Below are 14235 nucleotides of genomic sequence, written 5' to 3'. Positions count from 1 at the left end.
ATCAACCCCAACTTTTTTAAAAATACATATTTCACTAAGAAATTAAAACAATATTTTTACCATGTGCAAATGTTAACCTGCAGGGGTTGCCCTTGGGACAAAACTCTTGCAACTTTTTAAAATCATAACGATCGCCTTCAATGCTGTCATGTCTTTTGATGAATGAAATCATCTTTTATTCATCAATGTATCTGTAAGTTGTAATACAATTTGATTCCATCCTAAACATTTTAGAACCTTTACTCGTAGTTTGTAAAGTTTCACATACTTAATTCCATCAATCAGAATAATTGAATTTGTTTTCTTGTGTCATTAAGTATTTCACGTGATATACAATTGTATTAGTAGCTTTTCCATCAATGTTTATAAAACCTTGCACATTTTCTTCTTTTTACAACTTGTATTGATTTTTTTGACAAAATCAAAATACATAAATAAAAATCAAAATATATAAAGTAAAAAAATAAATATTATTTTTAAAAAATCAAATAGTATAAATAACAATTCAAATAAATATAATATGGATAATAGCAAATTTTTTCAAACACCAATTCAATTACACATAACAAGTAACACAACTACAAAAAAAAAAAGTAGTTTAAAGTTTAACATCAATCTAAAATAAACAAATCAAATCCTAAACTAATCAATTACTCCCACCATGGTTTTTCGATAGATTATGCTTATATAGAATCCAGTTTAACTTATCACTTAAATCTGGTAAAAAAATAAAATTGAATATATTTTATTTCTTTTTAATCAATTGTAGTGCAAAGTTAAATTTATTTGCACTCAATCTCCTATTATTTTGTAGAGATTTCAATGTTCGAATGCACTTCGAAATACTATATTGTCCCGTGGCTTGCAATGACGCTCAAATTTCAGCTACGTTATGACTTTTTATTGCTTCATACAATTGTTCCAATGTTCTTTGCAAACTTGTTGCAGTCCTAGTTTTTATCTTACTCTTTGTCACTTTTTTTTTCCTTTTCTTCTGGCACCATTTGTTTCTTCTTGATTTAGGTGTTTACCATAAAGTTGCCATTTTCATCACAATTAATTTTTTCAGCTTCGGATTCAACACTATCTTGTAGCGAAATTAAATTTACAAATTTGCCAGTATCTTCAATTAGTATACCCATCACTAGTGTCCATATATTTTGACTAGTGGCTAATGTATCATTAAATATAGATTTCAATTCATTAGTATGTTCCAGCTTGTGATATTGAAATCTAGCATATTTTAGATTGACCTATACAAACATTAAAGAGAAAAAAACTTTCAAACGACGTGCATATGTAAAATAATGCATAGTAGTTGAAACATATAAAATTTAAAATACTTCTTTTATTTTGAGTTCCCACCATTTGACATCAGCTTCGATGGTTCCTGTCTCATGGTTTCAACCCAAACTTGTTTTTTTGCCCTTCAATTGTTTCCATAAAGTCTATTCATTCCTTAGACTATCTAATCTATTTTTCAATTGTTTTTGGATATATTTTTATTAGCATGAGCATTAAATTCCTTTATTACAATTTTCTATCTTTTAGTTCTAAATGAAATTATTTGTTTTCCACGCTTATGAATCTCATCCGTACAAATTTGAAATAAGATTTTGATAGTGATCATATCCCACTTTACATTATGTTTTGGTTTTTCTGAAATTTCAAAATTAGGTGGAGGCATTTCTTAGTTAACCATAAACTATAATAAGACATATAAAGTAATAAATCTTGTGTCATCACTGTCCAAAAATTGATCATTTGCCAACATGGTCCATTAGGACCGCATATGAATTACACCAAATAGAACTAAACCAAGATGTATAATAGGGCAAAAGATGCTCGAAATTCACACAAGTCTATATCACTCACAAATAATCTAATATGACTCCAAATCTTGCATGACATTCAGAGACACTTCCAGCAAAACTCAAAAATAAGTAAATTAATATGAATCATATCCACAAAAATACAATAGTTTATAGAAAAGTGATAGTTATTTATTTGGATATATTTTTAATCATTTCCAACTTTAATAAAGTTTGATACATATCATACCTCAATATATTTACCTACACTTTGGAATAGAAAAAAGAAAATATTGGAATACAAGCAACCACATAAGACTATTGGGATGTAGAGCTACCCGTACTAGTTCATCAACCATACGGTGATCTAAACCCAAAATAAGAGATCTCTCGATCAAGATTTTTCAACAATTTTAATGGGTCTAGGATTTTTACTAGGAACCCAAAACGAAGCTTTGATTCTCTAACAATAACTCAAATGCATATCTCAAAATTAAAAGATAATTAAATTGAAAAATAAAGAGAGATTTCAAAGCCAAAAAAAAAAAAGAACGACAAAAAGAAAATGAAAAATAAAAAAAAAAAAAAAAAATATTTTTTTTTTTTTTTTTTTTTTTTTTTTTTTTTTTTTTTTTTTTGTAAAAACAAAAAAAAATTTAAATTTTGTTATTCTGTTGCTGGGTTTTCTATTGTTTTTAAAAAATCTTTGCAAGAAAAGGTAAAGGAGAGAAAGATCGTGATTTACGTTGGAGATCGATGATTTGCAGAGAAAGAAAGAAGAAGGAGATGGATTGAGAGGTATTTTTGAGAACCTAATGTTAAGATTATTTTTAATAAATGGGACATTTTTGAAATAAAAGAAAAAATTCTTATGAAAAGCTAGAGTGTTTTTAAAAGAAGAGAAAAAAAAAACTTCTCTATAGAGCTTTTTCTAAAACTTTTTTTTTTAGATTTTGTTTTTTAGTCAGACTTCTACTTTTAAAAGGTAAATAAATTGAAAAAAAATCGAATCAAATAAGTAATATGCAAAAAGAAAAAAACAAATAATATTTTTTAATTTTAAAAAATGCACAATTTTAGTGCGTGTTAGATAGTTTTTTAAAACAGTGTTTTTTTAATAAAAGAGATAATGTGGGCTATAAATAAGGAGTTTGACTGTAATTCTAATTATATTTTTGAAAGTTAAGAAGAAAAAAAATAATGATGAAGAAATGAGTTCATATATTTATAAAAAAGTATTAAATGGAATTTACATAAGTAGAATTTTCAAGCAAATAGTTGTTGGATCGATGGAAATTAAAAATCTTTGATTTATGAATTAAGTGTTATTTATAAATTATTTTTGAAATTTTTTTATGATTTATTATTAATTTATATAATTTTATTAATTATTAATTATTTTTATATTTTTTAAAAATTTACTTTAAATAGATAAGAAAATAAAGTTAACTTTTTTCTATTTAAAAAGAATTTTTTATTAATAAAAAGTTATTTATTAAAATTTTTTATAATATTATATAAGTTGTTTTACTAAATCGCTTATTTAGTATATAAAATATATTTATTAAATAAATTTAATTAATTTAAAAATATTATTTTTCATAAAAACTATTATTAAGTTAAAAAAACTTAAAAAAAAAATCAGTCCAAACATACTCATAATTTAATCTCTCTTGAAAAANTTCTATTATATAAAAATATTTTTTATATTTTTAAAAATTTACTTTAAATAGATAAGAAAATAAAGTTAACTTTTTTCTAATAAAAGAATTCGTGATTAATAAAAAGTTATTTATTAAAATTTTTTATAATAATTTTATATAAGTTGTTTTACTAAATCGCTTATTTAGTATATAAAAGTAAATTTATTAAATAAATTTAACTTAATTTTAAAAATTATTATTTTTCATAAAAACTATTATTAAGTTAAAAAAACTTAAAAAAAAAATCAGTCCAAACATACTCATAATTTAATCTCTCTTGAAAAACAAGTTCTCCTCTTTCAAAAAATTATATTAATTTTTTTTCTCTTTTCACTAACGAGCGTGCCGAATGAAAATTACTGTTGAATTATGATTTCCAAATCCCAAATTCCAGGAGCAGTAGTAGGATATCTGATGAAACAGTAAATCTTAATCAAGCAAAACAAACACAAGGATTCTTTGGTTGATGTGAATGGAGGACGAAATTTACTACGGAGAATGGGCCAACAAGGAGCACGTCCTCTATAGCATTTTTGCCGCTGACTCTGACTCTGGTGATGACAGCGGCTCCTCGTTCAGAAAGCAGCCGAGGGAACTCGACTTTTTCGTTTCTACAGGTACGGTGATGCTTGATGACTTGGAGAAACAGAGTGATGATAGTGAAGGGATTTTAGCGACAGGTTTTGGGAGGAGGATCGAGGAAGGGGCACTGAGGATGGAAAAGGAAAGGGCGAAGAAGAAAAATCATGAGGTTGGGGATTGGAAATTTGGAATAAAATTGCTTGAGAGTATTGTTAATTACTCAATTGAAGCACGAGGAAGGTATTGTTAATTACTCAATTGAAGCAAAGATTATGTCCAAGAATATGGGAATGGGGTTTAACGATTTCAACGAGCAGTTTGAGGAGAATGAGGGTACCATTGAGAAACCAACAGGGAGCGGGAATTATGGACCTGACAGCTTGATATTTGCAGTCAAACTAATACTACCATTAAACGCCAATATTCCAGGGTTGTTACTGTCTCAAGACAATTAGGATCTCACAAGAACAAAAATGTCACTACTTATTGACTCAAGATTGAGCGACGAAGTGTTAAACTGAAACGATTGAAGATTAGGATGTACAACGAAATGGATATGGAATTACAAGTAATGATCGGATACCCACCACTCAGCCAAAAGCTGCGTTTCCATGACTTACAAGATGTCGAGAATTCTCTCTGATTGTCTAGAGTCAAAACTCACACCCACCATGGTTTCTCTGTTAAGTCTTTTGATAAAATATACCTGAACCTTGAACTATAAGGCAACCAGTCAATAACCTGTGATGGCTTCTTCTTGGATTTACCATCCATACATTTCTGTATTGAATTGTGGAGCTTTTTGTCAACATTTTCAGTAACCCAGTTCAAGAGATCATCTGAGCTGATAGAGGCTTCTTTCGCAAATCGTTCCAGCACTCTTGGTAGAAATACTTTCTTTGACTTCTTCACAACTACATTTGCTTGAAGAAACTCTCTTTTTGCAACTTCCAACTCTTCTTTAACATTTGATGCTGTGTAAACTTTTAGCTACAGACAGTAAGATGAGCAGAGAACAGGTTAAGATGGGTAGCAATGTCAAGGAAGAAAGGATGGCTTGAAAAATCAAATAATATGACTTAGAAATTTACTACTATAACATCCTCATGTTATTAACTACCAAGATGATCTATTAATGAGACAAAAGTAACTAGATAAGTTTCTGGTTGACTTTGACATTCTAACTTGAAAACACATACTGAAGGAAGCACTATTTGGACTATTTCAGTTCCCTAATATCTCTGTTTCAAACTCCAACTACTCCTTCCCGGGAAAAAAACTGATTTAGCAGTTCAATATCTGCATAAGGTATATCATCCAGATACTGTACAAAAGCTGATCCAATCCCTTCACTTCTGCAGCAAATTTTTATGAACTAGTACAAGGTGCATCAATATGCATGTGTAGTAAGACAGCACTTAAAATCCAAAAGATTACTATCATGTACTGATTTTTCTTTCCGTGGGGGTGGGCTGGAGGCAGGGTGGCAGGAGAACCATAAAGAACAAAGAAGTAGATTCATCATAATTCAGAATACAGTTGCATTCGATCTCCAGGTGATGTAAAAACAACTTATTCATTCCCCAAATACTGTGATATTCCTGAATGCTTGTCAAAACTAAACTCTATTAAGCACTGAAATGAATCAATTATAAGTAGTCTGACAATCTTTGAAAGTCATACTTCATTACCATGTGAAAGAGAAGTAGAAGTTACCACAGGATCAGAAAATGCTCCACTACAGAGAGCAAAGCAAGCAAGTGGTTGGGAATGTGGAAGACCAAATTTTGAACTGATAAATTGCCTTTCTTCACCAGATTTTTTCCTTAAGGCAGCGGAGAGGATGGTCTCTAGCCACTGTTGTTTAAACAAAAGCAGATAAAACATGTGAATATCTGGAAATTGGTATTTTCCCATGCATCAAACGAAGCTATGGTAGGAGATTTCCACTACAAGAATTATTATAAACAATTAAATAAAAGCTATTCCTATTTTCAGGACGTTAGCGAAATATTAACCCATTTCTAGCACTCTTAGTTGTGAAAAGTAATACCCGTCCAACTCTGGGTGTACGGAAACAAAATATTGACTGCTCTATGGCATTTGCACTTATGATATGGCCACCAATGTTGTATGCAGCCTGCACTATACAGAAAAACCTATCAGTTTTATGGTCTAATAACTGACTAAATCAAAATGAAAGAATACTGAAGGTGCAACCTCTCTCCTAACATATACAGACATGCAAAATAAAAGGAGATAAACCCACCCAAAGTGAGATTCACAAATCCTTCAAGAGATGATCATAGGAGATATTGCCAGTTCAGTAAAGTTCACAAAGGAGTACCTTTTGTTAGAGTAATTGACAGTTGGATATCATTGAAGATTGCGTGAAAAGACTTTACAGTGAACAGGGTTTGGTATCTTTATGATTTAGCTCCATATGATCCTATTTCTAGCTCAAATATTGCTGCTGCTTGCTACCAACAGTTCTTTGGAGAAATCATATAAAGCATCTTTCAGGAAATGCCAGCACCAGCATTACTAGTAACAAAGTGTGGAGAACAGTGCCAGGAGAAAACTTTTTCGTAACAAGGTTGACAGACTTTCTTAAGATGTCATCAAATGCTTTCTATGTTTCAACATTATGTACTTTCGGAAGCCTGATCCTAAACAAATTGTTTTTGATAGATAAAGAAGTGGACACCTGAACAAATTGTTTTCGGTTTAGTTAAGTAAAAGGACTACCTTGTGAAACAAGGCTAATCGTCTCAATGAACTGTGGGGAATTCCATATGCTAAATATGCCTGCACAAGGCAAAGAAGAGAGTTAATTATAGTAAAAAGAGAAGGGCAAAATCAATGAGCTTTTAAATAGACAAAAGCTTACATGCAAAATCAATGAGCTTTTAAATAGATATAAGCTTACATGCATAACAAGGGCATTGTACACATTGATCCAGAATGCAATTTGGGAATTATATTCCATCTGACTCACTGTCACTTTTTCTAGTTGCTCCACTAGAGCTCTGAAATTGAAAAAATAATGCACACATTATGTTAGCTTTAAAGAATGTGGTGACATATAAGAGGAAACATAAGTAGGTTAACAAAAACAGGGAATATTAAACCTGAATATGATTTGTATCACATAAGCAAAAGGTAGAAGTTTCTCTAAAATTGCTTGAGCCTAGGGAATACTTTCGATCAAGATTTATGCTGCAATGTGCACCTTAATTTCCTCAACACATAGCATTCCTCTATTTTGCTTTTCTTTCACCCTTCTCCCCCCCCCCTCCCCCTCCTCTCTCTCTCTCTATCTATCTAATTATCTCTCTTTACTTATGTAGTTATGTATGTATCTATAATAAACCAACCTGTAGTTACTAATGGCATAAGATGCACGAGAAAATTGGCTCTTATCAGTTGATATCCAAGATATTTCAACATTGGACGTGCAAGAGAAATCCTGGTCCTCTCCAACGCCACGTCGAGGAAGTACAACATTAGTTGATGACCTTGACAATAAAGGTGACCGGTTTTTCTCAGAATTCATAGATGTTGCACTACGAAGCCAGCAATATACCGCAGCCATACACCTGACCATTTCCTCAGACAACTTGCTTGGACATTGGTACAGATGATCTTTCAGACTTCGCAGCACTGAAGTTTTCTCCATACTCTGAACCTTTTCATGAGCCTGAAAAATAAATGAGGATAAGAAAGTCTGGACAAACACATGCATGGCATTATATGACCTGCAGTTGAAATGTGCCCTTCCCTTTTAGATGGCATGCAGAGTGTGAGATAGCAGTTGCAGAAGATGCCCAACCATCTATGGCGTTAAAGCCCTCAATACTAAGAACTGATTTTATGATGCATGAGAAACTGACGATTGTCCTTTATAAGTCAAATCAAAATGATTTTCAGGAATTACAACAAGCTTCTTTCTAAGAGCCATCTAGTATCGATAGAACTACTAAAACTTTTAAAGTCAACAGAAATTACTATGATTTGTGTGCTCCCACTGTTTGTACTGTAATTCTTCCTTCATAATCATCGAATACTCAATCACAGTATGACAAAACATCTGCATTCAAGCCAAGCCTACCTTTGACACAAAACTCCTAAAACTCCTTAATTTTCACAAACTAATGCCAGAATTAGCTATAAAATGAACAATAAAAGCACGTAAATGAAAAAGAAAATTAGAGTACCGAATATTCCCTACCTTAACTGGGTGTGAACATGTCTTGTCAAATAGCGTGTCATCTTTTCCACAGAACTGCAGAGCATCAACACTTCTAGAGGTTCTTTTCCCCGAGTCATTTGTGGAAACTAGAGCTTGCAAGGGTCTCAGAGGAAACTTTTTTGATGAACAAAATGCACTTGAAATAATACTCGGGTGTTTCCTTGATGTATGCTTTGTATGGGCAGGAGAAGCCTTGCCTGAGCTTTGTTCAGAAGGGGGGCGACTAACACAGTGGTCAAAAATACTCCTGTACAGAGAGAGTACATGTTGCTCACGGTTTGCAACCTCTTCCTCAAGTAACTCGATCTCTGCAATCAATTCCTTGGTCTGAAACCAACCAATAGTTGTCAAGTTATTTTCAAGCAGGGTGCCCTCCACATAACTCACTATGGATTGATAAATATTTGATATTAAACATTTAAAAATATCTCAAGGGTATCAATAAGTAGATGCAGGCAATTTAAAGTATCAAGTTTAGGGAAATTTTGGGAAATATTTTACATGTTGAATAGTAATTTACTAAGGATCAGTTTTAAGCAACAGCTCAGAAGTTACTTTCTCACGGGTAGCATTACCTGTGCTGCAAAATGCCTGTGTCCTGGAGATAAAGTGCTTGAAGCCCTCCCCATTGCTCTCTCAAGTGTAATTCGCATAGATTTTTCTTGTTGCAAACGTAACTGCAGCAGCTCAATCTGAAAATTGGAAAACCATGGTTATGCTATTGCTAAAAATTATGCAGCGAAGAAATCATGAGACAATCATTCAACATTAATAAGTCACTGATGCCATTGTTTTATGTGCACAAGAAGTCTCTCATAGAATACATAAAGGTCATTAGCCATTTAACCAACCAAAGTGGAACTAAAAGGGTTCACCCTCACCAGAGAATACTGACTTAAAGTGACTATTTCAATATTTAAATCTGCAGCTATGCAAACAAACACTTCCAGTATTTCAAAGATTTTTTCACATATATACATATGACACAATAATTGTTTTCTGTATTTGCAGTATGATGTTAAAAATCCATTTCAGTCATCTATATGAAGGAAAGTTGTGAGAACCGAGAAGCAGGGTTACACCTTGTATCATCTCAGCCACCTATATATGTTTTATTTACAGGACGAACATTCTAGTCAAATAAAGCAATCTTATTTCAAGGCTTACATCTTTCTCCAAAGAGGCTCGCTGGTTCAACGAAGTGTTCTTGTTGCTATAAGCAGACCGGTCATGAAAAGGACTTCGAGTCCTATAAGTCCTTGTTGATAGTGGAGATGCCTGCAATGTTCATATTCGAAAAACAATAAAAAAGTAAACAAAGAAGAAGAACTATTCATGATTCTCATTCAATACTGCAATACATGGCTATACGTATCTTCAGTCGACTATGAAGGTAAGCACTGGAAATGCTTGAGGGCAAAATGATAACATGAGATAGCCACAATTTTGGCATTGATTAGGACCGAGTTAAAGCTACAATTGTATTCTCACATGTAGTTCATTGTGCTCTTTCTTGATGGAATGCAAAACTCCACCTCTTGAAGCATCCAAGTTTTTGTCCGATGCACTGGAAGTAAAGCAAGAATAATACTGAAACAGTTAGAATGAAAATTAACTGAATCTGATAATTACAGTCAGCTGTGGGAAGAATATATGTTAGAAAATTGGACTCCAAAAGTTAACAAAATAAACCCTTGTCAGAATTTATGGCTAATTACAAGAACTGCAATTTGTCAAAGCATTCATTGAGGACCTCCTTATTTGTCACTTCACAAACAGAGCAAAGATCAATGAAGCTTGCTGCTGAATCCAAGGCCTAAGAGAAGCAGAATGGTGAAAAGCTAAAAACATAAAGTGTAATTTCTGATGCTATAATTTCTAAACCACTATGCTAAAAATTACTGAGGTAATTAGATCAAATTCTAAGGTTCATAGCTCCATGGTCAGAACTTAGCAATCAAACCAGTCCTTACGCATCGGGAGTCAGGACAGAAGGAAAAAATCAATCATTCTCCTAAACCTTGTTTCATTTAACTTGCCAGCTCAACTCATTTGAGCCGTAAGCCAAAGCCAAGAAGGGATATTCATGCATCCCATTGCACCATATTCTAACTTATTAGATCCAAATCTTTCACTTGCTCAGATGAAATCAAGTTATAGGCACGCTAAGAGTCTAACCTCGTGAAAATACCACATTAGAAGAGAAAAAAAAAATGCAAACACATCAAGTCCAAAGAAAGATTAATACTTAAAACTCCTGAAAAATTGACTTGGTTAAAATTAACTTAAAATAATTCCCATGATAAGAATACTTCCAAGCAAGGAACAGTGTCCTCCGAATTTAAAACTGATAAATTTGAAATTAGCCCCTTCTATTTTTTTTCTTTTTAAAGCTGCTAACACCCTTTTGTCCTTTACATACCAAGAAAAATGGAAATCCTCAAAACTCCAAGAAACTTGATTCCGTTCTCAGTTGATTATTGCCAACAAGTTGACACAACAGCATAATAAACTTGAAACTTGTACGGTGAATGTTACCTCTTAGAGCGCCTATGTTGAGACTGAACATGCGGATGTGACCAAGAAGTATCTTCAGTCACTTTCTTCGCTCCTCCTGCTGCAGCTGCTGCTTCGTGATCTAAACCAAAACCATCCATTTTCCCAGTCATCAACTCCACACACTAATCCAGGCTCTCACATTCTTTAACTCTATAGCATATGATAAGGATTTACTATTTATTATGTTCTTGCACACAAACAATCAAAGAACAAGTTTACATGTGACAAAAATAAATAACACCCGACCGAGATTCTATATGATGTTGTAATAAAAGGGGCAAGACTTAAGAGATAGTTCATCAAATGGGGTATGCTGTTAATGAATTCAAACTACAAAGGAACTCTGAAGGCTCACATTTAAAAATGGAAGTTTGTAAAGATAAAGAGAATGTGAAGTGAAAAAGGCAAAACTACCCCCCCAATGGGACCTGGTAGTTGCCTGCCTAGAATTCAATTGATCACTTCAGAGTTGTTGAGTGCATTCAATGTGAGGAGTTATTTCGCCTGATCTTTTCCCTCTCTCTCTCTTTTCATCTCCAGAAAAGTGAATTTCAGAAAACTACCGTTAGAATTTTGAAAATGAGAAAGTTGCAACTCAGTGGGGTTTCCAAAGTGTGTGGCTACTCTCCATTCTTCCACTGACTGACTTTCGACCCGCCAGAATACTGTTGCCTGTTGAACGTCAGTCAGGATAGTTAATAAGGTTAAAACAATAAACCATGCAATAGAAAATTAAGTGATTCTAACAAAATTCAAGATGAGGTAAAAGTTTTTTTGGTGAATCATGTCCAATTAATTTGCATCTAAAGAATTCGGAGCCATTAAAACTTTTTTGTAGTATAAGGGTGAAATATACATTATTACATTATCAGATTGACACAGGAAAGTCATCAGCAATCAGTTTTGCCGTATTCATTGAATGGAAAGGTTTATGTTTCTTTTACAAGCTTTCCATGTAATTCTAGAATGGTACCATAATGTTATTTACATATGAGATTTCACCTAACAATTAGAGATGAGTACATGACCTCGTTCATGACAAAGCATTCAAGCCTTAACTTTAATATATATAATAATAATAATAACTGGTTACAATCTATGCTCGATGCCACGTTGTGAAGTATGAGTTGACAATTGACATGTGTCTCTCCCCTTGTGCTGAATTTTGATTAGAACCTCGAGAAAGCCCGTTATATTTTCAAAAAGAAAAGAAACCCATTGTTTTTTAATTCAAAAAGAAGAAAAAGACTGGAAATAGAGATCGAAGCCAAGGCTACTGCCTGTCAATTTTCACATTACGCTCCATGTGTAACTGACTATCTAGCACAATGAAATCGAATGAATGCAGCAATTTAGTATTTGAAAGTCATACTCATGTCTTGTCCTTTTCAAATCCACCATGACCACTCCTTTAACACACACTAATTTTGCAACTAATTTTCCATTAAACACAAAAAATTACAGTTAAAAGAACATGAAAACACAATCTAATTTGCCTGCCATATATAGTAGTGCTACATATTTGATTTGGGTAACAAAGATCAATTATTCAAGCATTCACACAATCACACTGTACCCACCACAAATTATAACTTTTTAGTACTAACCAGCTACAGGCCATGGAACCATTGATGCCCTTGCAGTCAAAGTTAAACTCAGGAAGGACTTGGTCCCAACAAAATGCTTGGTTTATGCCTAGTTATGAGCTATATCTAGGGTCGAGGGTGTTATCAATTTTGTCTTGATTGAAATGTTTTCGTTTATTTAGTAATAACAATAAATGACTTGCAAAAAGTAGGTCATTATTCGGCTATATGATTATCAGGTTTTTTTTGGTTCATGAAAGCACTGTTTCTTCTAATCTTTGCAACAAAAAAAAAGTAAAAATAGACGGGGACAAGAACCTGAAAGCGTTGAGTTGTGCATGTTTCTCATCTTCGCTTGTTGCAAGTTCCTAACCATGTTGATCCTCAAATGGATATCTTTTTTTTAATTAATTCTCGCAAGTGGTGGATAATTAATTCTTATCTTTTTTTTTTTCTCGGACTCAAATTAATTACGGCATAAATCCCCGTTTAAAATTGATAGAAAAAAAGAAGAACGAAATCCCAACCTAATTCAATCCAACTCAAATGAAACATTTTACATATAATTATGATAAGTATGAATCTATGCCTTGTTGTATTTATTGTAATGTAATTAATTAAGCTGGCCTTCAACTTCGAATGGTCATGGTTGTCATCTTTACACAAAATCTACTGATTCGTACACGAGAAGGAACAGAGGAGAAGGGGCAAAAGCTGAGCAAAATTGCAATGATAAAAGCAAAGCACCAACTCTCCAGCGAGAAAGTACGACCGCCATGCATTTATTGTTACCTCCAACACAGGAAACTTGGGAGTTAAAAATTTTGACAATTTCAATGTGGAAAGCATATCATCCCTCACATTCAGGTTTAATTAACAATTGATGATAAAAAAGAATCCCAAACAAATTATAAAATTAAACAAAAAAATTTTGATCTATGGGCAGATTAGAATATAGGCTAAGCATGAGATTAGCTTATGGCATCAAATCAAAATTCTACAAGTGGAAAAAGGATGTTAGGTTAACATAATTTGGAATTGCCATAAACAAAATTTTCAATCTAAAGAAATTTCCACTACGGAACGAGGCAATGAAAAGCGTTTCCACTAGTCACTACTCACCTGATCCTAGACATTATAATATCGGTTCCAAAGCGCTCCAAAAATTTTCTTTCTCAAAAAGAACTTTGAAATCTATCCACCATTTTATTTTATTGTTGTCTTCGTAATCCTGATATTTAAACAACTTTGATCTTGAAGAGATACTCGAATTAAATTAATCAAACAAACCCAGCAAGCTATTGAAATGTTCACAGGTGCACACGCATAAACATTATATATATATATATATAATTAAAAAGAGAAATCAACATTTTATCAGAAGAAAAGCTTGTGGAAGAAAGTTAATTTCCATGGAACTCCCCTCTTATTTTTATAATCATCGGCATCATTGTTCCAGCAACCCCATGTTATATTTAATCAAGCTAAGAGGACAATGACATCAGACATAGCTCTAGCAATAATGTTGATGGAGCATACTTTCATAGTATTCCATCACAAACATAATTATCCTTCTTAGAGTTTTTTCTTTTCCCTTTTTTTTTTAAGAAAAAATTATTGTCTATTTGTTCATAAATTACTAGTTAAGTTAGTTGTCTTATGCTCATAATTCAGATAGTTTATCAAAAGGCGGTTGGTCGGTTGCCAATCAGACGGCGCCAGTTCACTCTTGTAGGCCCAGA

General features: G+C 32.7%; 1 protein-coding gene across 2 annotated transcripts; it reads right to left on the bottom strand.

The window, feature by feature from the left end:
* LOC18606243 lies at positions 4556-11279 on the bottom strand. 2 transcript variants are annotated; one of them, XM_007039743.2, is made up of 11 exons: positions 10887-11278; positions 9840-9915; positions 9516-9626; positions 8924-9040; positions 8328-8675; positions 7474-7796; positions 7026-7125; positions 6845-6904; positions 6150-6236; positions 5813-5953; positions 4556-5086 (listed from the first exon to the last, which is right to left on the bottom strand). In XM_007039743.2, the coding sequence occupies exons 1-11, from the start codon at positions 11015-11017 to the stop codon at positions 4757-4759; spliced, it is 1824 nt and encodes a 607-aa protein (XP_007039805.2). In that variant the 5' UTR covers positions 11018-11278; the 3' UTR covers positions 4556-4756. The 2 variants fall into 2 exon arrangements, with proteins under 2 accessions (XP_007039805.2, XP_007039806.2); XM_007039744.2 differs by having other exon boundaries at positions 4687-5086; positions 5788-5953; positions 10887-11279.

Source organism: Theobroma cacao, chromosome 3 (assembly GCF_000208745.1).
Source record: "Theobroma cacao cultivar B97-61/B2 chromosome 3, Criollo_cocoa_genome_V2, whole genome shotgun sequence".
Lineage (NCBI taxonomy): Eukaryota > Viridiplantae > Streptophyta > Magnoliopsida > Malvales > Malvaceae > Theobroma > Theobroma cacao.
This window is presented reverse-complemented; position numbering and strand designations above follow the sequence as displayed.